This window comes from Anopheles marshallii, chromosome 3 (assembly GCF_943734725.1).
Source record: "Anopheles marshallii chromosome 3, idAnoMarsDA_429_01, whole genome shotgun sequence".
Lineage (NCBI taxonomy): Eukaryota > Metazoa > Arthropoda > Insecta > Diptera > Culicidae > Anopheles > Anopheles marshallii.
Window position 1 is genome coordinate 9,801,360 of NC_071327.1, and position 22,459 is coordinate 9,823,818.

The window sequence follows — 22,459 nt, forward strand, 5'->3', positions numbered from 1 at the left end:
CTCAGCAAGCTGGCCTTGGCATACTGCTGACGCGAGGAGCTGTCCTGATCCGGATACAGCCGCGCAAACATTTCATCGTCGATTTTCGCAACGCAGTTTCTGAACGACAAGCCCGCCAGCTTCATCAAGAGGTCCGTCCCGCCAGCTACCAGTTGCGCACATTTGGTATCGGCGATCGGAGTCAACCGTGCCTGGATGCTGACCTCTTCATCGATCGTTTGCTGCACGTACGGTTCTTGAGCAAGGATAAGCTCGGACTGGAGTGAAACGAACAGCTCGGAACCTCCGGCAATAAGTTTCCGTTGCTGCTTCCCTTTGGCTGACGTCTTCAGCGGCTGAAAAGCCTTCAAGGCATCTTGACGAGTACCTTCGCTGGTGTCCAGTGTGGCAATCGCGCACACCAGCAACACCGACAACGCGTACGAAAGCGAAACCATTATAGAGCGGAGAATAAACGATGGGTTTCTCGAGCGAACCGAACAACACTACTGCTCTTGGTAGATCGTTGATGTTACCTTCTTATATGAGCTGGTGTCTTATCGGTGTACTGAGCATGATTAGCTTGATAAAAGATAGACTAAAGGCTAATACAGGAAACTGTCATCGCTCCACAAATTCGGTACCCAGTGAACAGTGGACGAGGTGTGAGGGTGGCATTACTTTGCTCAGGTTCTCTCCCGGATGCACCGTGATAAGAAATTCCTGAGATATCAGCTCCGAATGATGTCCAGGATGTTAGTTGTGTGTTGTAGTGCAACGCTCTAATTTGCTGATGACGATACATCCCCCATGTTTCAAAGAGGCGTATTCGTTGATCCTTGGAGTTTTACTAAAACAACTTGAATATAACAATTAGTCAAACAGTTCCACAATAAAACTACTTGTTTTCAAATTCTATTTCTGGCATCCGCTGGAAAATGTCCACAAGCCACGAAAGTTTATTAATAGCTTGAGTAAGGCATGAAGTAAAATGTATTTCTCTGTCGCGTTACAGGTACCGTCACATCGGGCCTCAAATTGGTATTTGTTATTTTCCCCACCGGATACGGATTGCTGAATTCGAGCCATATATTTTACGACTCGCGATGATAACGGATTATCATTCACGGTAGTGTTCCTCGGTTGACACGGTATAAAACTCTGTTCGACGGAAGCTATGGTACCAGAACGCGTCCCACGGCGACTAGAAGGGCTTCGACAGTTTTTCGGAAAATCATTTAACTCTTGAAATCGTGACCGATTGTCGTGCAGTTCCTGGAAACAATGAAGCATTTCATCGCAGTAGCTCTTTTGTGTCTCGGAGTGGCCAAGGTATGTTTGACGATTTTGCGTTGGGTGGCATGGATGGATGGAAACTCAAATTTCTTCAACTTGGTTGCAGCTCTCCGAAGCCGGTCGTCCCGTTTCGACGGAAGTCGTTCAGAAGCTGAAGGACATCGAACCAGTGTACAAACAGCTGCAGGACACAGTGATCAACGAGGTTGCGGGAGCTAAATTAGCTACAGCGACTAGGACCGATGCATTCTACAAAGCAGTCATTGCCGATAAGGAGATATCTCTGGCTACAACGGTGCAGCTGGAGGATGATATGGTGTACCAGCTGAATGGACAAGGACCGTCGGCCGACGCGAGCTGTCTGCAATTTATCCGCAGTCTCGTAGACAGCAACATGAACGTCGCTGGTGTTGGCTACTCGAACTGTGTCAACACGGTGGAAGCGGCAGTGAACGAGGAGCTGGACAAGGTCTACCAGCTGCTGCAGATTGATGAATCGGAGCTTTTCGATATCAGTCTGCTGGATGTGTTCCGCGGCGAGAACATCATCATGGATCCATCGAAGATCATCCAAAAATTGGACGACAAGAGATCCGAGATTGACGGAATTTCGCTGAACTTTGTTTCCACAATCAACGCAGCCGTCAATGCGTATGCATCCCGGCTGGGTGATCTGCAAAATTCGTACAAAACCTGTCTGCTCAACAACGAATCCATTCTGAAGCTCACTTTCGAGAGCAGCAAGAACCAACTTGTTCAAATTTGCTTGGGAACGATTGTCCAATGAGCAGATATTCATACAATGTTCCTTCAATAAAATCAATTATAAATGCAAAGTAAGCCAACATTCTGCTAGATTTCGTTAGAAAGCAATTGCAAATAAAAAATTACATGATGACAAGCTTTATTTTTCCCTGGAGGTGCAAGTGTTTTGTTATTTATTTACCCACTTTCACCAAATTAAGTCTCTTCCATTAAATTAACGAAAATGTAGATTTTGAAGGCCAACAAAGTTCCTACTAAGTGTGCAATGATGGTTAGAATAAGACTATTAATCTCAATTTTGTTGGGCTAGAAATCTGTGCATAGTTGTAGTCCGAAAGTTGTTTGATCACTAACGATCGTTGATATTCGGAAAACTACCAAAATTAACACTAGCTTTAAAGGATCACTATGTGACTATTTGAAATATGATTGTTCCTTGCTCGTTAGGAAAGAGAACTATTTACTGCTGCAAGATATTTAAAAACTTCCCACTAAATGCTTAACACTGCTAACAAACGCAAATAGAATATTAATATTAATAAATATGAAATGTATTTATTGCGGCCGAGAACACCCGAGTTAAGGGGACCTTTCACTGTTTGGGAAAGTAAATGTCTTCAAACGAATGTGAATAGTATCTTAGATTAAGTTACCTTCAGTTATAAGCAATAGGGCCTGGCCGTTCTTCTTAAATAAGAGTAAAAATGTATTGACTGATGATTCGTATGAATATTTCTACTTATAAGGTACATTAAGCGCAACTGATTCACTCTGCACGAAATATATTTATTTAGTTCTTTATACATTTTCGAGACTCTGTTGGTGCACATATTTTTGAAGCCACCAGTTTGAAATATGCCGAATATTTTTTCTTTTATCATTCCAGAAGTAAGCTCTCGCTGTGAAAGATTAAATTTTTTTATTGTCCAATAGGTTTAATCCGGTATGAAAGCTTTATTAGCGGCTTATCACAAATTCCTGTTTTATCATTTATTGTAAAATATGCTGGTTTGATCAGTTAGCTTATCATAAATTCCTTACATTCTCTGTTGGTGCAAATAATTTTCAAGTCACCAGTTTGAAATATGCCGCATAATTCTTCTTTTATCATTCTCGAAGTAAGCTCTCGCTGTGAAAGATTAAATTCTTTATTGCCCAATATGTTTAATCCGGTAAAGATTATCGTAACAACTGCATAACAACTTGTAGGATATCAGATTGTTTGAAATGTGATGTGATTAATGACAAATTTTTCAATTTATCTAGAACAAAACTAAACTTATGTTGATGAATGAATAAAAGACGAAAGCGCAACCATACATTTGTAAAATGAAATGATATTAATAGTTTACTAGCCAATAAAAGATCGTCTTGTCATTCGACTGCTTTACAACCATGGAAACTAGGTTCAGGGACCAATCTCCGCCAAGTGTAGCTCCACTTGATACAGCCGATAAGCGAGTTGCACACCTCTACGCCACGAACGGATCGCAGACGAGCATCTTCCTGGTAGGCCATAGGTACGACATCCTCATCACGTGCTCCAGCTCCTTATGTCTTCAGATCAACTCAGATCGGCATTTCCCTGGTTTTCCAGGGCGTGTTTCTAACGGTGGACCTTTGCTTTCACTGGAACGTCTACGGAAGTGAAGGCGCTCGAAATTGTTCGGGTCGGACAAGTAGCCTTTTCTTCTGAATAAAATCAGAACAAGTATCTAAATGTGGACCTCCGTTCAACTCGGTTGCCCAAGTCAAGTTTATTAACAATTTTTCGTGCTTATATACCAACAGAGTGTCTTAAGGCTTGTGGGTGGAAATGAGATAAAAGATCGAAGTGAGATAGAACAATTTTTTTTCAACATTTTGTGTGTGCACATACTTTGTTCGTTATTTGTGTTCGGAAGCTGTACTGCTCTAAAACTTATTCTGTAATGTTAGAAGGCCATGGGTTTTGTTTATTTTACCACCCGTCCGTTCGGCGTATTCTGTTTATTCCGTGCATTGCATCTTTGTCGCATTTTAGGCCACTTGGAAGGTTACGTATTGTTTATTCCTTACTTGCGTTTACATGCCTTATGCCCTCGCTTTGGGTGCTGGATGTTAACGGTTTATTTATGTATATTTATAAGATAAGAAGAACACAGATCTCATTATATTGATTTTCAAATGCATTTACTTTAGTTCATGTCCAATTGTGTTCCTGAAGGTGAAGCGTTTTATGAATATCTGCTCATTGGACAATCGTTCCCAAGCAAATTTGAACAAGTTGGTTCTTGCTGCTCTCGAAAGTGAGCTTCAGAATGGACTCGTTGTTGAGCAGACAGGTTTTGTACGAATTTTGCAGATCACCCAGACGGGATGCATACGCATTGACGGCTGCGTTGATAGTGGAAACAAAGTTCAGCGAAATTCCGTCAATCTCGGATCTCTTGTCGTCCAATTTTTGGATGATCTTCGATGGATCCATGATGATGTTCTCGCCGCGGAACACATCCAGCAGACTGATATCGAAAAGCTCCGATTCATCAATCTGCAGCAGCTGGTAGACCTTGTCCAGCTCCTCGTTCACTGCCGCTTCCACCGTGTTGACACAGTTCGAGTAGCCAACACCAGCGACGTTCATGTTGCTGTCTACGAGACTGCGGATAAATTGCAGACAGCTCGCGTCGGCCGACGGTCCTTGTCCATTCAGCTGGTACACCATATCATCCTCCAGCTGCACCGTTGTAGCCAGAGATATCTCCTTATCGGCAATGACTGCTTTGTAGAATGCATCGGTCCTAGTCGCTGTAGCTAATTTAGCTCCCGCAACCTCGTTGATCACTGTGTCCTGCAGCTGTTTGTACACTGGTTCGATGTCCTTCAGCTTCTGAACGACTTCCGTCGAAACGGGACGACCGGCTTCGGAGAGCTGCAACCAAGTTGAAGAAATTTGAGTTTCCATCCATCCATGCCACCCAACGCAAAATCGTCAAACATACCTTGGCCACTCCGAGACACAAAAGAGCTACTGCGATGAAATGCTTCATTGTTTCCAGGAACTGCACGACAATCGGTCACGATTTCAAGAGTTAAATGATTTTCCGAAAAACTGTCGAAGCCCTTCTAGTCGCCGTGGGACGCGTTCTGGTACCATAGCTTCCGTCGAACAGAGTTTTATACCGTGTCAACCGAGGAACACTACCGTGAATGATAATCCGTTATCATCGCGAGTCGTAAAATATATGGCTCGAATTCAGCAATCCGTATCCGGTGGGGAAAATAACAAATACCAATTTGAGGCCCGATGTGACGGTACCTGTAACGCGACAGAGAAATACATTTTACTTCATGCCTTACTCAAGCTATTAATAAACTTTCGTGGCTTGTGGACATTTTCCAGCGGATGCCAGAAATAGAATTTGAAAACAAGTAGTTTTATTGTGGAACTGTTTGACTAATTGTTATATTTAAGTTGTTTTAGTACAACTCCAAGGACCAACGAATACGCCTCTTTGAAACATGGGGGATGTATCGTCATCAGCAAATTAGAGCGTTGCACTACAACACACAACTAACATCCTGGACATCATCCGGAGCTGATATCTCAGGAATTTCTTATCACGGTGCATCCGGGAGAGGACTAGAGCAAAGTAATGCCTCCCTCACATCTCGTCCACCGTTCACCGAATTTGTGGAGCGATGGCAGTTTCCTGTATTAGCCTTTAGTCTATCTTTTATCAAGCTAATCATGCTCAGTACACCGATAAGACACCAGCTCATATAAGAAGGTAACATCAACGATCTACCAAGAGCAGTAGTGTTGTTCGGTTCGCTCGAGAAACCCATCGTTTATTCTCCGCTCTATAATGGTTTCGCTTTCGTACGCGTTGTCGGTGTTGCTGGTGTGCGCGATTGCCACACTGGACACCAGCGAAGGTACTCGTCAAGATGCCTTGAAGGCATTTCAGCCGCTGAAGACGTCAGCCAAAGGGAAGCAGCAACGGAAACTTATTGCCGGAGGTTCCGAGCTGTTCGTTTCACTCCAGTCCGAGCTTATCCTTGCTCAAGAACCGTACGTGCAGCAAACGATCGATGAAGAGGTCAGCATCCAGGCACGGTTGACTCCGATCGCCGATACCAAATGTGCGCAACTGGTAGCTGGCGGGACGGACCTCTTGATGAAGCTGGCGGGCTTGTCGTTCAGGAACTGTGTTGCGAAAATCGACGATGAAATGTTTGCGCGGCTGTATCCGGATCAGGACAGCTCCTCGCGTCAGCAGTATGCCAAGGCCAGCTTGCTGAGCAGCTTTCGGGATGTGAACATCTTCGTCGACCCAGTCACGATTCAGTCAAGAATCCAGGAGAAGCTTAACAATCCAATCGCCGTAGAAGGAACTACCAGTGAGCTATCGGAGGCTTTGAAGTCAGCATTCCAGCAGTGCCTGACGAACGCACGAACTCTAATGCTGCAATCATTGCGAGATGCTTCTTCCCAGGTCGATTCTATTTGTGTGAACTAAGTTAAAGCTATTGCTTGTATCGGATGTGAACCAATAAAAACACTTCAGTTAAACCCTTCAATAGTATCCTTGTATTAAGTATTTTTGGTGCAAACAATATTTTCTCGTAGTATGTGAATGATTCAGAAGCATATTTATTGGATTCCTCGTAACTAATAGTATAACCAAATGTTACGAACGCGAAGAGAAATCTTGAGCGAGCGTGCTAGCATCCAGGACAGGTAATCATAAATCAAGAAAAACCGAACATAGGGACCACATGGCCAAGTAAACAAATGCATCAAAATTAATAGAAAATAAAGGATAGAAAGGCAAATAAACATCATAACAATACCATTAAAATCCGGCACCCAACGAGAGCGCGGAAGGCGTGAAAACGCACGTAAGGAATAAACAGAACGGGGCCTCTCGAATCGCCAAAAACAATCCGCTCGACCGGCCTAAAACTGCAGGAGATGCATTACAATCGAAAGGGTAAACGAAATACGCCCAACGAACGGGTAATAAAACTTATTAAAACGCATGACCTTCTTACATTACTTACTTACTTTGCTTCTCCGGCGTTACAACCGCTTCGCGGTCTTGGCCTGCTGCAGGAGTCCTCTAAACCGCTCACGGTCGAGCGCTTTTGTCTGCCAATCCATGATTCATCACTCCATCACAGTTTTGGGCCTACCACGCCTCCTCTGTCCATGTGGACGGTCCAAAAGGACTTTACGGGCTGGGTCGTGCGGTGTCATTCTCATGACGTGACCAGACCACCGGAGCATGATGAGTCTAATCCGCTGTATGACAAGTAAGTTCGCCGTGCAGCTCATAGAGCTGGTCATTGTGGCGTCTCCTCCATTGTCCTTCCACACATTCGGGGCCCAAGATCCTTCAGAGCATCTTTACCTTGAACGCGGCTAAGAGGGTTTCGTCAATTTTGGACAAAGTTCATGTCTGAGAGGCATATGTGAGTACTGGAACTAAATGAGTTCTATATAGTCCCAGCTTCGTTCGTCGCGACCCCTGCTTAAGTTTGGATTTGTTAGCAGGACCGCTGGTGGTGCCACCATCAACTTGGTTTTCGCCTCGTTAATCTCCAACCCGAGGTCTGCCGCCTGCTCAATCCTTCGTAGGAGAGCCGTAAACCAATGCTGTCTATGTCATCAGCGTATGCCAGGATCTGGATTGACTTACAGAAGATGGTCCCCGAAGTTTCCACCTCCGAGTCGCGTATGGCCAAGAGTATACAAGCTAGATGGACAGTCCAGTGGCATTTTCACAAGAACGATCCAGACCAAAATCCCACCCGGATCAAACCCCCGTAGCAAGGACTGAGTATCCGGTTATGTGGTAAAATAGGTCGAAAATAACGAAAGAAAAGGCTTATTCCTTTATCTTATCATTAACTAAGTGGGCTTTTGTGGTCGGAGATTAAATTCCTTATTGTCCAATTCAATTAATCCTATATACCTACCGTGCGTTGCCCAATCCATCATGAATTCTTCGGTCGTTTATCATTTTGTCGTAATTAATCGCGGACCTGGTGCAACGATTGCTACGATCATTTTCGCTATCAGCTTACACTGAAAGCTTCAAACGATAAGATTATCTCTCTTTGTAGGAGGGATAATGGCGAATAAAATCATTCAACAGATTGGCAATAAACGCTATGATAGGTGAATAGAGAGATATAGGATATCCGTGTGTGATGCTATAAAAACCTGCGACTAAGCGCGCGGGAAAAGTATCTGATTTTTTGTTTAGTAAACAGTGATTAGTAATGGATGATTGAGCAAAGATTCTACGAATTTTCACATCGTATATTGTTATTGTCTAGACGCGATTGCGTTGCCGCGCTGTGTACGATGTACTTTACTGTAGGAGTTCTCCGTTTTTGCTTAATACGGTAAGTTCCGGTAACGCTTCCTGTGCCGCCACACCAATAAAACTCATTGACGCAAAATCGGCCATTCGGGTTTGCTGTGTGCGAGACTCGTTTCAAATTTAACGACTTCTCAATCATGTTGCTATCATGATCAGAATTGTAACACCAGCATTTGATGGACGCTGGATTCATCGATAAGATTTATTGCTGCTATAAGATTTATAATACGGATGTTGGGCAAAGTATAAAATCAATACGGGTTTGGAAGCGGTAGATCAATCTTGTAATCACCTCATCAAGGTGTATTTCTACCTAATACCTATTGCCAACAGCAATGAAGTCTTTAGCGTTGGTCGCACTGTGCCTGATGTGTTATTGTTCCAATAACGTACGAAAGTTTTTGAAGGTATAGTACCGTGTGATGTGAGTATTAACGTATTCTGATCGTCTTGCAGATGCTTGTAGTCGAAGCAGGGCGCCTAGCTTCGCTGGAAGTGGTCGAGCGCCTGAAGGAGATTGAACCGAAGCATGCAGAAATTAAGTATCGTATCATCAACTTCGTGTACTCGGCAAAGTATAACTTGGTGCAGAAATCGGACGAGTTCTACAAGCAAGTTTTCAACGCCAAGGAAGGTTCTCTCGACACTTCGATAGCACTGGAGGACGAAATGCTGTACCAACTGGATCATCAGTCGGAAACGGTCGATCGTAGCTGCCTTCGCTTTCTGAAGACAATTGTGGAAAACAACATGAACGTGGCGGGCGTCGGATACACGAATTGCATCAACGACGTGGAGCGGGGCATTGACAAGGAGCTTGAAAATGCTCAAAAGCTGCTGGAAGTGGATGAGTCCGAAATATTCTACCAGAGTCTGTTGGATGTGTTCAAAGGCGAGAACATTATAGCCGGACCCGATGCGGTTCTTGCCAAACTGCAAACGAAGGCGGCTGAAATTGATGCATTTGCCACCGACTACATGTCGGGAATATTTTCGATTGTGGAACAGTTCTCTTCCAAGTTGTGGAGTTTGAGAAATGGATATCAAACGTGTTTGGCCGCTAACGAATCGGTATTGAAAGTTACTTACGATGCGTCAATTAGTCAGCTGACGAACATTTGTCTGGGTTCGATTGTTAAAAAATGAGCTTCTCAAGAATACAAGGCAAGGCATCATTAATCAAAACATCAATGGATAATTTATTCACAAACATTATAATCAAAATAAAATATCTTGTGCAAGTGCATTCAAGGTATTTGTATTTCGCAATAAGAAAACAAATAAAACTTCGATAATATCTCACTGATTTAAACTATATTATACGTTATCGTATCACAAGTGTATTTATGGTACGAACAGACCGCTCCTTTTCAGTGTAATATTTGTGCTTGAGTTAATCTAGAGATGCGTTTTCATTTTCAGGATTCTATTCATTTCCGTTGAACTTGCGTTAAATTTCATTGTATGCAAGAAATATTTCGCATTCGCTTGCAAGCAAGGGCTTCAAATCGAAACCGGAACACGTGGAGGAAAATAAACAATATTAATCGTTTGTGTTGTTTATGCTTCTTTATAATTATTAAGTTCTTTATTTAACTTAATAATTATATAACAGAACGATATCCTGATGCTGCTTGCGTTTTATCATCCTACGCTTTAGCGTAATTCTGAAGAGTTGGTTGCCCAGATATATGCTAAAATTAAGTTCAGTAAGCCATTAAATGGTACATGTAACCTATTTTATTACATTTATGACGGTTCTTTGCCGTATTATCAGCAATATATTGACTAAGGAGAGTACAGATTTCTTAAGACATTTCCGCCTTGTCTTTTGCCTTATTCCGAACATGCTTGGTTATTCAAAACCTATTTTGAATTATAATTTTGTATTATTATTTAAACGTTTTGGTTCATTTTGGGTCCTTGTTTCTTTGGGATAAATAGATCTGTAGAGTTTAAGATAGTCTTTGTTTTATAATCGCTACCACTGCCATAAATACTCGTGAACATGTCATAAACTTAATGATTCTACTAAAAAAATTGCTAGTTAATTCAATTAATCGATAAACATTATTCATCTCATTTCAATTCAAATCAATACAAATTTTAGGTTAGTTCTAGTATAGTTCCCATTGAAATCTAATCGGTCTACAATACCCCCTCTACAATACACAAATGCTTTTTTGTATCTGTCCGTCGTACGGTGAAGGGATCCAGAAATCGACCTACCGACCGACTGACTGATCAAGCGCCTCGTAAGTAGATCGAAACGAAACGAAAGAAGAGAAACGAAAAACAGGCAGACACAATTTTCACTTTCATCAAACTCAGCACGGCGTACCGACATCACCTTCACCTTCGTGGCGCGATCCGCCTGTGCCGTTTCCGACAATCGAATGTCAGGGTCCGGCGTAAGCGAACGCAGCATTATTTCTTCGCAGCACTCAGAGGGCAATAATTGTCTGCGTCACGTTTTAATGCTCCTTCTCTCGCCCGTTGGCACAACCCGTTGGCCGGCGCTATGGAGCTTTTGCAGCAGCCGGACCGTGTGCATTGCGAGTGCTCGGTGCAGCTTTATGTTTACTTTCCCCTCATGGGAGCCCTTTTTTACGCGCGTTCCTTTTGCGGGAGGCAGCATTTGTGTAAAGCAAACCCATGCGGTCAAGTTTGAACAGAACAGGTAAACTGTGTCAGATGGGAAGAGCGAATGAGGGAGAAAGGTGTAAACGAAACGGTTCAAAGAACATCAAATAGATATTTTAAATAAATCATAAAAAGTCTTCCAGAAGATACACAAAATCAAATTTATAAATCATGGTTTACTACTTATTACTCAACTGATTACTTTCGGAAAATGCATTAGCACGAAGCATTAGAAAAATGAGTGAGAAAGTGGTATAAAACCGTTTAGAATTGGCACAAAGTTGAGATTTGACATATAAAAGAGAGAAGTGAATGTGTGTTTCCGCCCGGGATCGAACCGGGGGCCTTCCGCGTGTTAGGCGGATGTGATAACCACTACACCACGGAAACATCGAATCGAGCGAGTGTTATTTTTAAACTTAGATCATTATCTTTTATCTGCAAGCTAAAACAAAGTGAAAATTTAACAAAGCTGTTTTGTAAACGGCACCCTCACTCTCTAATCTTTTTCTTCTGCTAACGAGGCACACGGATGTCTTCTTCATGTATGTGATTCGTTTTATATGATCACTTGCATTATTTTAAGGCGAACCGAAGCGAGCCTCTATCACTCTTCTTCTGATAGACGGCTGTCAGATTATTCTTTCTATCGTATATTCTACGTGCTCCCAATGCATGATAAGAAGCATAGCCACAGCACTCCATAAACCTGGCCACCTTGGTGAGAGCCGTTGAAAACCAAACTATCGTCATTCTCGCAAACCATTTGTCAGTCAACTGTGAACCACCGCGCAGCTACAATAGTGCAAACAGACGTGTGTGGCTTATATTACCATTTTGCGATGAAAAACAGGAATAAGATTTTCCTGCTGCTGGTGCTGCAATGTTTGCTCGTCGGCATCGGGGCAAATCCAACCGGTTCCAAGCTGTCCTTCATGTCGAAGCATGCGGCCCAGTGTGGTTACGAGGTGAGAAGAAAAAAAAACTGGCGAAAGTGGGTGCGATCATGTGATCGATGAAGTGATGGTTCCCATCTGTTTGACGTTTTGCGATAGGGTTGTCCGATCGTGAAGGAAAACATGCTCAACGTGCACCTGGTCGCTCATACGCACGATGATGTCGGATGGCTTAAAACCGTCGATCAATACTACTACGGCAGTGAGTGTTTTTTTTTTCGATAGATGGAAGGTTAAAGCTTCTATGAGGTGTGTTTTGTTTCTTATATTCCATGTATTCACTAGGCCGAAGTAGCATCCAGAAGGCGGGCGTGCAGTACATTCTCGATTCGGTGATACAAGAGCTACTGAAGGACTCGACGCGCAGGTTCATATTTGTAGAATCTGCCTTCATGCAAAAATGGTACATGGAGCAGAACGAGGAGATGCGGGAAATCGTAAAAGAGCTCGTAGATGAGGGACGGCTGGAGTTCATCGGTGGTGCCTGGAGCATGAACGATGAGGCCTCGGTCCACTATCAGAGCGTGATCGATCAGTTTACCTGGGGGTTACGATTTTTGAACGACACTTTTGGCGAGTGCGGACGTCCCAGGGCCGGGTGGCAGATTGATCCGTTCGGGCACTCGCGCGAGCAGGGATCACTGTTCGTGCAGATGGGCTATGATGGATTGTTCCAGGGCCGGTTAGATTTCCAGGACAAAAGCAACCGTATCGCTAAGCAAACGATGGAGATGATGTGGAAGACGAGCGACAGCCTGGAGGGCAGTGAGTTGTTTACTAGCGGGCTGTATTACATATATGCGCCACCGCCTGGTTTTTGCTTTGACGTGTTGTGTAACGACGATCCAATCATAGATGGGCCTTACTCGAAAGATAATAATGTGAAGGAGAAGGTAAGCGAGTGTGAAAAGAAGAGGAGCCTTTCAATGTTGAAATTTACATTTATTTGCTGCACCAGGTGGATCTATTTTTGGACACCGTCCACAACATGTCCAAGACGTTCTTGACGAACAATATCATTCTTACGATGGGTGAAGACTTCCATTACCAAGATGCAAATATGTGGTTTAAAAATTTGGACAAACTTATCAGGTAGATCGTAGTCGTAATTCTTGCAGGTATTTGAAATTCAAGAATTGTTTTCGCTCTTTATTTCACAAAGATATACAAATGCACGCCAAGCAGAAGGATCGCTCGTTAATGTATTTTACTCTACGCCTTCCTGCTACTTGAAGGCAGTTAACGAAGCACATGTCGAATGGCCAACAAAGTCCGACGATTTCTTCCCCTACGCTTCCGACCCTACCGCCTTTTGGACGGGCTATTACACATCCAGACCTACCCAGAAGCGTTACGAACGGGAAGGAAATCATTTCCTGCAGGTTTGCAAACAACTATCGGCCATTGCACCAACCAAGGAAACCTTCTACGAAGATCATCTGACTACGCTTCGTGATGTGATGGGAGTGATGCAGCATCATGACGCGATCACGGGTACCGAGAAGCAACATGTAGCCGACGACTATGCCCGCATGCTGTACGAGGGCTTCGAGGCATGCAGTGTCAATACTCGGTCGGCTTTGAACCAACTGGCTGGAGAACAGGATAACTTCAACTTCGACTTTGGATACTGCAAACAGGCGAACATCAGTGCTTGTGCAATGACCGAGAACTCGGACAACAATCTGGTGCTGTTGTACAATCCTCTTGGGCACAGCTCCAATGACTTTGTGCGCCTCCCGGTGAAGGATGGTAGCTATCTGGTACGAAATGATCGAGGACAGACGGTTCCATCTACTCTGATCCCGATTCCAAGCTCAGTGGTAGATCTTCCCTTCCGAGAAAGCGAGGCCACCCACGAACTGGTGTTCCAGGGTGAGCAGGTTGCTCCGGTGGGGTACAAGTCGTACTACGTCTCGAAAGAGGAGTCCGAGCGATCGTCGTCCTCTGCAGAAATTCGCCAAGAGGATAATGTGAGCATCGGCAATGAGCATCTGACGGTCCACTTCGACGAGAACGGATTCATGAGCTCGATCACGGTCCATGGAGAAACGCATTCTTTGAAGCAACATTTCCTGTACTACGACGGAGCCTTGGGAAACAACGAGGAGTTCCGCAACCGATCTTCCGGAGCGTACATCTTCCGTCCAAACGGAACTGAGAAGACTGTAACCGAGGTGGTCGAGATACAGGTGGTGAAGAGCGACATTGTGCAGGAAGTACATCAGGTATTCAACGAGTTTATCAGTCAGGTGATCAGAGTGTATGCGGGTCAAGAGCACGTGGAGTTGGAGTGGTTAGTGGGACCAATACCGATCGACGATGGTATCGGGAAGGAAATAATCTCTCGCTTTGAGTCTGACATCAAGAGCGATGGTGCGTTCTTTACGGATTCGAATGGGCGAGAGATGCTTCGCCGTGTACGAAACTATCGTGAAACATGGGAGCTAGATTTGGCAGAGCCAATTCCTGGCAATTACTATCCAGTGACAACCAAAATAGTCATTGAGGATGAGCAACTCCGACTAGCTGTGTTGAACGACCGTGCTCAGGGAGGTTCTAGCCTGGTAGATGGTCAACTAGAGTTGATGGTCCATCGACGACTACTTCGCGACGATCGTTTCGGTGTAGGAGAAGCTCTGAACGAAACACAGTTTAACACGGGACTAATTGCTCGAGGAAAGCACTGGCTAATGTTTGGTTCTTCATCACAAATCAACACCACTCCAACCCAAACCGCAAAGGAACGATTCCTGCAGAACAAAGTCCATCTACCGTCGTGGGTATTTGTTGCTCCATCAGATGAATTTACCTACGATCAGTATCTGAACCAATTTGTGACTAGTTTTTCGTTTATTTCCAAACCATTACCACTCAACGCTCATCTTCTTACGATGGAACCGTGGAAAGAGGACACAGTTTTGATAAGATTTGAACATTTGTTCGCTAAAGATGATGATCCACAGTACTCATTGCCAGTCCAGATAGATTTGCAGGATATGTTCGCAGACGTAAACGTGGTCAGTGTTCAGGAAACTACACTGGCTGGCAATCAGTGGAAGAAGGATTCTAAACGTATGGATTACGGACTGGGACCAAAGCAGCAGGCTGTCGTATCACCGAATATCAACGATAATCAATTCCTCGTTGAGCTGAAGCCGATGGAGATCAGAACTTTTGTCGTTCGTTTCGATAAAAAATGAAAAGAATTTGTACAACGTTTTTCCCATAAATGTATAGTTGGAATGTGTGAATAAAATTATTGTCATTGAGTATGAATGTTTTATTTTGTAATACGTAGAGATCGAAGATTGGCGGTTTGCTTGAAATGGTGGCTGGAGATCTAGTGATGTATTTGGTAGCGGCCTAGGTTAAGACCGGCCTACTATCACATCCAGAAAAGTTTTAGAAGGACTGAATATCCAGATACTGGAAAATTAATTCAAAGAAAGCCAGAAATGGTAGACCTGGACCTTGAGGAGCAGACCTGAACCTTAAGCTGGTTAAGAACACTAAGAAGAATTGTTCGAACAAACTAATTGCCATTGCTTGTATTGTTCGCATTCGAGTTTAGATGAATTTCATCATTTGGAAATATTTGCGTCATATATCATTATCATTATATAACAGATAAGGTAACAGAAATACAATATAAAAATATACTTCATAATAACAGTCTTCTTCTTTTCCTAGCATGTACAGAATATTAGATTTAATTGTAGACCTTTTTCGGACAATCCGCTACTTAGTACATCAGATCATCATCTTAGGTTTTCCGGTGTATTTGCCTCTTTCTGACCGGTTTAAGATGTTATTCTATTTTACCACTCTTCGATATGATGTACAAATAAGCTTCCTTTGTGCAGTGAATGACATCTTCATGTTGATGTTCCTTTCCTTGCTCCCATTTTTTTGTTATGTCTTTGTTATTAAATCTTACATAATTTGGTCGATAATCAAAACTTCATGATAAGAGAAAACAACAAACATATTACCTGTCGTGTACGAAACAGTACGGCAAGTCATCCCACCTCAAAACAATGACACTACCATTCGATGGGTTCGAGCTGGTGGAAAGTTTGTGTCCGAAAATATCCATAAAGGTGTGACAGATGTATGCTAACACCATTCAATCATCCTTCCAATCCTGCGCATCTCACCAGGTTTGCCGGCATTCAGTGCACACGCTATCTTGTCTTTGACAGCAGCTCTGATTAGCGAGCTCGGTGGGGTGTCGTCAATGACTGTTTCTCTATCACGCCACAAGACTTCAATCACCGGGACGCTAAATGAATTGATGCTCAGTTCCATCCGCGGTAGCTCTGTGTGCGTTAGCTGCTTTGTTTATGTTATTCTAGAAGCGTAACACGGAGCGATAACGAGTCCATCGCGGTTATGCTTTATAACTAAAGCCGAACAAAAACCGACGGCAAACGGCCAGCAACTGTCCAGTTGGTGCGTTCGTAGTGGTCGGACTTCACGTGCTGTTTTACCTGACGATTCAGCCCGGATTTGGTTCTACTCTTCCATTTAAGCACACTTCCCCTGGCCAAGAGAGTCAGTAACGCTCACGATGGCTAGCAAGTGTTCCGTGTTAGCGTTGTTGATTGTTTGTAGCATTGTTTTTGCTGTGAATGCAAACCCCGCCTGGCATAAGAGGGACCATCGCAAGCTACATGGTTGTGGGTATGAGGTGAGTAAGCCTATGCAAGAAGTCATATTCTTAACCTGTGGTTAAACCTGCTGTGATATTACAGGGATGTCCGGCTCCGATGGAAGGAATGATCAATGTTCACCTAGTTCCACACAGCCACGATGATGTCGGCTGGCTTAAGACGGTGGATCAGTATTACTACGGAAGTAAGTAGTCTCAATTCAATTTAAAGTGGTTCACGCAAACTGCGCAAGGTGAGATTTATGTGTGCTTCATTGCTTAGGTCGTAACAGCATTCAGAAAGCGGGAGTGCAGTACATTCTGGATTCGGTCGTACACGAACTGCTAAAGGATCCGAAACGCCGGTTCATCTACGTAGAGTCGGCATTCTTGAAGAAGTGGTACTTGGAACAGACACCAGAGATGCAACAGCAGGTGCACATGTTGGTGGAGGAAGGCCGCCTAGAATTCGTCGGCGGTGCCTGGAGCATGAATGATGAGGCGGCCGTGCACTACCACAGTGTTGTCGATCAGTTTACGTGGGGATTGCGTTTCCTGAACGATACATTTGGGGAGTGCGGACGTCCACGCATTGGATGGCAGATTGATCCGTTCGGGCACTCGCGCGAGCAAGCGTCGCTGTTCGCACAGATGGGCTACGATGGGCTGTTCTTCGCCCGACTGGACTACCAGGATAAAAACAATCGCATGGCGAAGAAAACTCCGGAAATGATCTGGTACACCAGCAACAGCTTGGAAGAAAACGAGCTGTTTACTAGTGTGCTGTACAATCACTATTCAGCACCACCGGGTTACTGTTTCGATGTGTTGTGTAATGACGATCCTATGATTGATGATCAGCAGAGCACTGATTACAATATTAAAACCAAGGTACGTATTTAATTTTCCAACATCATTTGGTAAACGCAAATATCGATGATTGTTTATCATTTTTGTTGTGTAGATTGACACATTTATCACCTGGTTGGAGAAGATGGCCGAATCTTATCGGACGAACAATTTGATCCTCACGATGGGTGATGATTTCAACTACATGAACGCCGTTATGAACTTCAAAAATATGGACAAACTTATCAAGTAGGACACTTCAATGTGCCACAATTGCCACAAAAAGATATTCTTCAATAAGCTCTCTCTCTCTCTTTTCAGGTACACTAATGAACGGCAGGCTGAAGGATCAAAGATCAACGCATTCTACTCCACACCTTCTTGTTACGTCAAAGCGGTCCATGGTGCAAATGTGGAACTACCGACAAAGTCTGACGATTTCTTCCCTTACGAATCTGACTACCATTCGTTCTGGACGGGCTATTACACATCCAGACCTACCCAGAAGCGTTACGAACGGGAAGGAAATCATTTCCTGCAGGTTTGCAAACAACTATCGGCCATTGCACCAACGAAGGAAACCTTCTACGAAGATCGTCTAACTACGCTTCGTGATGTGATGGGAGTGATGCAGCATCATGACGCGATCACGGGTACCGAGAAGCAACATGTAGCCGACGACTATGCCCGCATGCTGTACGAGGGCTTCGAGGCATGCAGTGTCAATACTCGGTCGGCTTTGAACCAACTGGCTGGAGAACGGGATAACTTTAACTTCGACTTTGGATACTGCAAGCAGGCGAACATCAGTGCTTGTGCAATGACCGAGAGCGCGGACAACAATCTGGTGCTGTTGTACAATCCTCTTGGGCACAGCTCCAATGACTTTGTGCGCCTCCCGGTGAAGGATGGTAGCTATCTGGTACGAAATGATCGAGGACAGACGGTTCCATCTACTCTGATCCCGATTCCAAGCTCAGTGGTAGATCTTCCCTTCCGAGAAAGCGAGGCCACCCACGAACTGGTGTTCCAGGGTGAGCAGATTGCTCCTGTGGGTTACAAGTCGTACTACGTCTCGAAAGAGGAGTCCGAGCGATCGTCGTCCTCTGCAGAAATTCGCCAAGAGGATAATGTGAGCATCGGCAATGAGCATCTGACGGTCCACTTCGACGAGAACGGATTCATGAGCTCGATCACGGTCCATGGAGAAACGCATTCTTTGAAGCAACATTTCCTGTACTACGACGGAGCCTTGGGAAACAACGAGGAGTTCCGCAACCGATCTTCCGGAGCGTACATTTTCCGTCCGAACGGAACTGAGAAGACTGTAACCGAGGTGGTCGAGATACAGGTGGTGAAGAGCGACATTGTGCAGGAAGTACATCAGGTATTCAACGAGTTTATCAGTCAGGTGATCAGAGTGTATGCGGGTCAAGAGCACGTGGAGTTGGAGTGGTTGGTGGGACCAATACCGATCGACGATGGTATCGGGAAGGAAATAATCTCTCGCTTTGAGTCTGACATCAAGAGCGATGGTGCGTTCTTTACGGATTCGAATGGGCGAGAGATGCTTCGCCGTGTACGAAACTATCGTGAAACATGGGAATTGGACCTTTTGGAACCTGTGTCTGGCAACTACTACCCAATAACAGCCAAGATTGCCATTGAGGATGAACAATCCCGGTTGGCTGTGTTGAACGACCGTGCTCAGGGAGGTTCTAGCCTGGTAGATGGTCAACTGGAGTTGATGGTCCATCGCCGACTGCTTCGTGATGATGCATTTGGTGTAGGAGAAGCTCTGAACGAAACACAATACGGAGCTGGATTGGTAGCGCGGGGAAAACATTACCTCATCTTTGGTTCATCCCAAAAAGACGTCAGCCCCACACTGCAAGCAAAGGAACGATTCCTGCAGAACAAAGTGCTGCTACCCAGCTGGCCGTTCGTCAATCCCGTTGATAATTTACTGACCTATGACGATTACCTTTCGAACTTCCGCAACATCTACTCGGCTATCGCACAACAGTTGCCGCCGAACGTGAATCTACTCACACTCGAACCATGGAAAGATGGTACGGTTCTCGTGCGATTTGAACATCTCTTCGAGAAGCATGAAGATCCAGTATATTCGCAAGCCGTGCGCATCAACATTCGCAACGTTCTGTTCGCGTTGAACATTGAAAGCATCCATGAAACCACACTCGCCGGCAACCAGTGGAAGGCTGACTCGCAGCGATTGCAATTCAGCACCGAGTCGTCAGCCAACGAAATTGATCGTAAGCACCAGGTGGAACATGTTCCGATGGTGCAGGAAAGCACGGACTTCGATATTGAACTTCAACCGATGGAGATTAGAACGTTTGTAGTGAAACGGCGATAGATATAAAGAGAAATGATTAGTCGAGCAAAATGTTTTACTGTATAAAAAGACAACGGCATATTATGTTAATAAATGTATAAGATATGAAAAATAATTTAAGGAAACATAAAAAAAGTTATTCTACTAACTCAATCCCGATTTTTTTCATCAAAATAATTCAATTTTAATAAAACCTGAACTGAAATTAAGTATTTGTTAATGTATTATGACTTATTATGAATGCAATACAAAAATTGCAATAATTATACACATTTAATTGTAATGGTTTTTTACCTTCATACTTTCATTTTTATACTTCATAGATCATGTCAACGTAATTAAATTTATTGGCAATAATTTTTAATCCGAGCAGTACAGGCTGGTCGTTCCTTTCAAATAAAAAAATAATGATTCAATTATGTTGAAACAATTGACGACCGTTCTTGTATTTAATCAAACAAATTGCCCAATTTTAAGTAATCTTCAATATTCAACACATTTAGGTCACTATGAGACACAATCGTTCTCAACAATGCTCCTTTCTATCGTTAGCATCAGCCCTTACGCAATCCTCTTGTGTTTCTCAACAACAATAATCATATTTGATTTCCTCATGCCGTTGTCATTTGAAACCGTCTTTAATGCATATCTCGCGCCCCATTGAGCTTTGATCTAATTAGGGCAGTGGGGAGTCAATAGTAATGCATTAGAAAGAATAAAAGCAATAATAAGTCATTCCACCAGATATCACTGTCGGTTACGTAAGTAAAGTGAGTACGATAAGGGTATCAAATACGTTCCATGCTTCGGTTGACAATGGGGCAGTGGTTACGTTGTTTCGTACACGCACTGAGCCATTCAACGGGCTCGTTGGTCTAGGGGTATGATTTTCGCTTAGGGTGCGAGAGGTCCCGGGTTCAAATCCCGGACGAGCCCACCGCCCTGGCAACAAATCAAACATTACTAGTGATGGATGATGATATTTGCAATAGGGAATTTTTTTATAAGGTGAGATGTTTTATGTACAGTATTTACCTTATAATTTTCAACCAAGATCTTTCTACAAAGTTCAACAATCGGTTTGAACGATTGTTTTACACTTGAACAGCAATTTAAACAGCAGCGAAGAGGTACTTCTTTCGACGGCTTATCGCTCATTGCCATTAGATTAGAGGTGTTTACAGTGTTGTAGAGTTTGGAGTGTTTACTTCTGCCGTAAGATCTCTTACTTGATTGCTATTATTTAATACCGCTGAACTGGTCACTTCTTATCCCTATTTCCCCGAGGAGGTTTAGGGCATGTAGATTACTTCAACGGGTGAAATTATTTGAAAGAAATCATACACAAAGAAATAAAAACACTTCCGGCATTATTTTCTATGCCTTTCGATAATAGCACATCAATTTGGATGTGCTTTCCTACAGAGAGAAACCGCCAAAAGTGGGCAAAAAAAAACACATTTTCGAACGCCTTCGATCGGTTTGATCCAGTGAGCTGGTCAGTGGCGATTTGGAAATATCTTTTTGTTATTCGAAATTTCCCACCGCCATACGCTTGCCAGCGGCTACGTTCACTTTTCTCCGACGGTACGAACCACCCAACAATCGAAACCACAAATAACATACGGTGAGAGGGGTGTATGTGTGCCCGGTATCAATTTCGCTTTCATCTGCTTCCCGGCAATTACAGCGGGGGGTGGCCTCATCCAAAAGATCTCACAGAGCATGGGGAAAATACACGAAACTAAAGCAAAAGGTGAAGCTGCTGCAAAATAAAAACACACACACGCAGTAGGCTGTTCAGACCATACGGGAAGGAACAGTGAAGAAAAGAAGGAAATTAATGCTCTGCGCGTATTAAAGCAAGCGGCTTAAAGTGTGTGTAAGAGAGCCAAAGTTCCGACGCAAAAAGCGACTGAGCTGCCTTGGCCGCCATTCTCAACATATGATCAAGAAACGGAGCAAGCCGCGTAATTGGGATTCAGTGTCAATCGTCCGAATATCGGACGAACCCTCGGGACTGAGCGTAGCAGAAAGTGTTCATTTGCCGCGATTTATGTTTAAACATTGGCACTCAGCCATTAGTCTCGCATGATTGAGTTGAACCACTTGTTGGAGAGGATCAAGAGAACATTCCGGTGATTTTTTTTTAAGATCTTAAGGTTAATTGTTGTAATTTGAAATAAGATCATATAGTACACCGAATTAACAATGTTTTAATCTGAGCGAAAAACTTAAATAATATAGAGAAACTGGTTCGCAGCAGAGGGGAGTTAGCATAATTATTTTGCCTCAACTTTTCAATCTCGCTCACGGAACATGCGGGTTCATTCGGCAGAGAGTGAGTGCCTCCGCAATCAATGTTCGATTGGATGCAGCTTGCTGGACTTGGACCCGCATCTACGCCGGACGGTCATTTAGCCGCGAGTGACGACGCCAAGCGGACGTGTGCGCTGGTGAAGATTGCTAGCGTCCAGGGTGAAAACAGGTTTTTTTTCCATACCAACCGATCAGGGTAAAAGCGTACCCCGGAGCGATTAAGAACGTACGTGCGTGCAAGTGTAACACACACCGGAACCAGCTT

At 43.8% G+C, this 22,459-nt stretch overlaps 5 protein-coding genes and 2 non-coding genes across 7 annotated transcripts; 5 read left to right on the plus strand and 2 right to left on the minus strand.

Moving 5' to 3' along the window:
• The first annotated feature begins 1,263 nt into the window (after window positions 1-1,263).
• LOC128714876 (uncharacterized) lies at window positions 1,264-2,062 on the plus strand. The gene is made up of 2 exons (XM_053809758.1): window positions 1,264-1,311; window positions 1,382-2,062. The coding sequence occupies exons 1-2, from the start codon at window positions 1,264-1,266 to the stop codon at window positions 2,060-2,062; spliced, it is 729 nt and encodes a 242-aa protein (XP_053665733.1).
• A 2,208-nt stretch (window positions 2,063-4,270) lies between these two features.
• Window positions 4,271-5,069, minus strand: LOC128715089 (uncharacterized). The gene is made up of 2 exons (XM_053809971.1): window positions 5,022-5,069; window positions 4,271-4,951 (listed from the first exon to the last, which is right to left on the minus strand). The coding sequence occupies exons 1-2, from the start codon at window positions 5,067-5,069 to the stop codon at window positions 4,271-4,273; spliced, it is 729 nt and encodes a 242-aa protein (XP_053665946.1).
• Window positions 5,070-8,749: 3,680 nt separating this feature from the next.
• Window positions 8,750-9,560, plus strand: LOC128715268 (uncharacterized). The gene is made up of 2 exons (XM_053810149.1): window positions 8,750-8,803; window positions 8,871-9,560. The coding sequence occupies exons 1-2, from the start codon at window positions 8,750-8,752 to the stop codon at window positions 9,558-9,560; spliced, it is 744 nt and encodes a 247-aa protein (XP_053666124.1).
• A 1,814-nt stretch (window positions 9,561-11,374) lies between these two features.
• On the minus strand, window positions 11,375-11,447 carry Trnav-aac (transfer RNA valine (anticodon AAC)). Its single transcript has one exon. It is a non-coding gene; the product is annotated as a tRNA-Val (tRNA).
• A 452-nt stretch (window positions 11,448-11,899) lies between these two features.
• Window positions 11,900-15,216, plus strand: LOC128711474 (lysosomal alpha-mannosidase-like). The gene is made up of 5 exons (XM_053806351.1): window positions 11,900-12,025; window positions 12,113-12,215; window positions 12,299-12,906; window positions 12,972-13,105; window positions 13,176-15,216. Exons 1-5 carry the CDS (start codon window positions 11,900-11,902, stop codon window positions 15,214-15,216), a joined length of 3,012 nt encoding a protein of 1,003 aa, XP_053662326.1.
• A 1,370-nt stretch (window positions 15,217-16,586) lies between these two features.
• On the plus strand, window positions 16,587-19,896 carry LOC128710731 (lysosomal alpha-mannosidase-like). Its single transcript, XM_053805587.1, has 5 exons — window positions 16,587-16,706; window positions 16,771-16,873; window positions 16,951-17,558; window positions 17,632-17,765; window positions 17,838-19,896. Exons 1-5 carry the CDS (start codon window positions 16,587-16,589, stop codon window positions 19,894-19,896), a joined length of 3,024 nt encoding a protein of 1,007 aa, XP_053661562.1.
• An 843-nt stretch (window positions 19,897-20,739) lies between these two features.
• On the plus strand, window positions 20,740-20,811 carry Trnap-agg (transfer RNA proline (anticodon AGG)). Its single transcript has one exon. It is a non-coding gene; the product is annotated as a tRNA-Pro (tRNA).
• The last annotated feature ends 1,648 nt before the right edge of the window (window positions 20,812-22,459 follow it).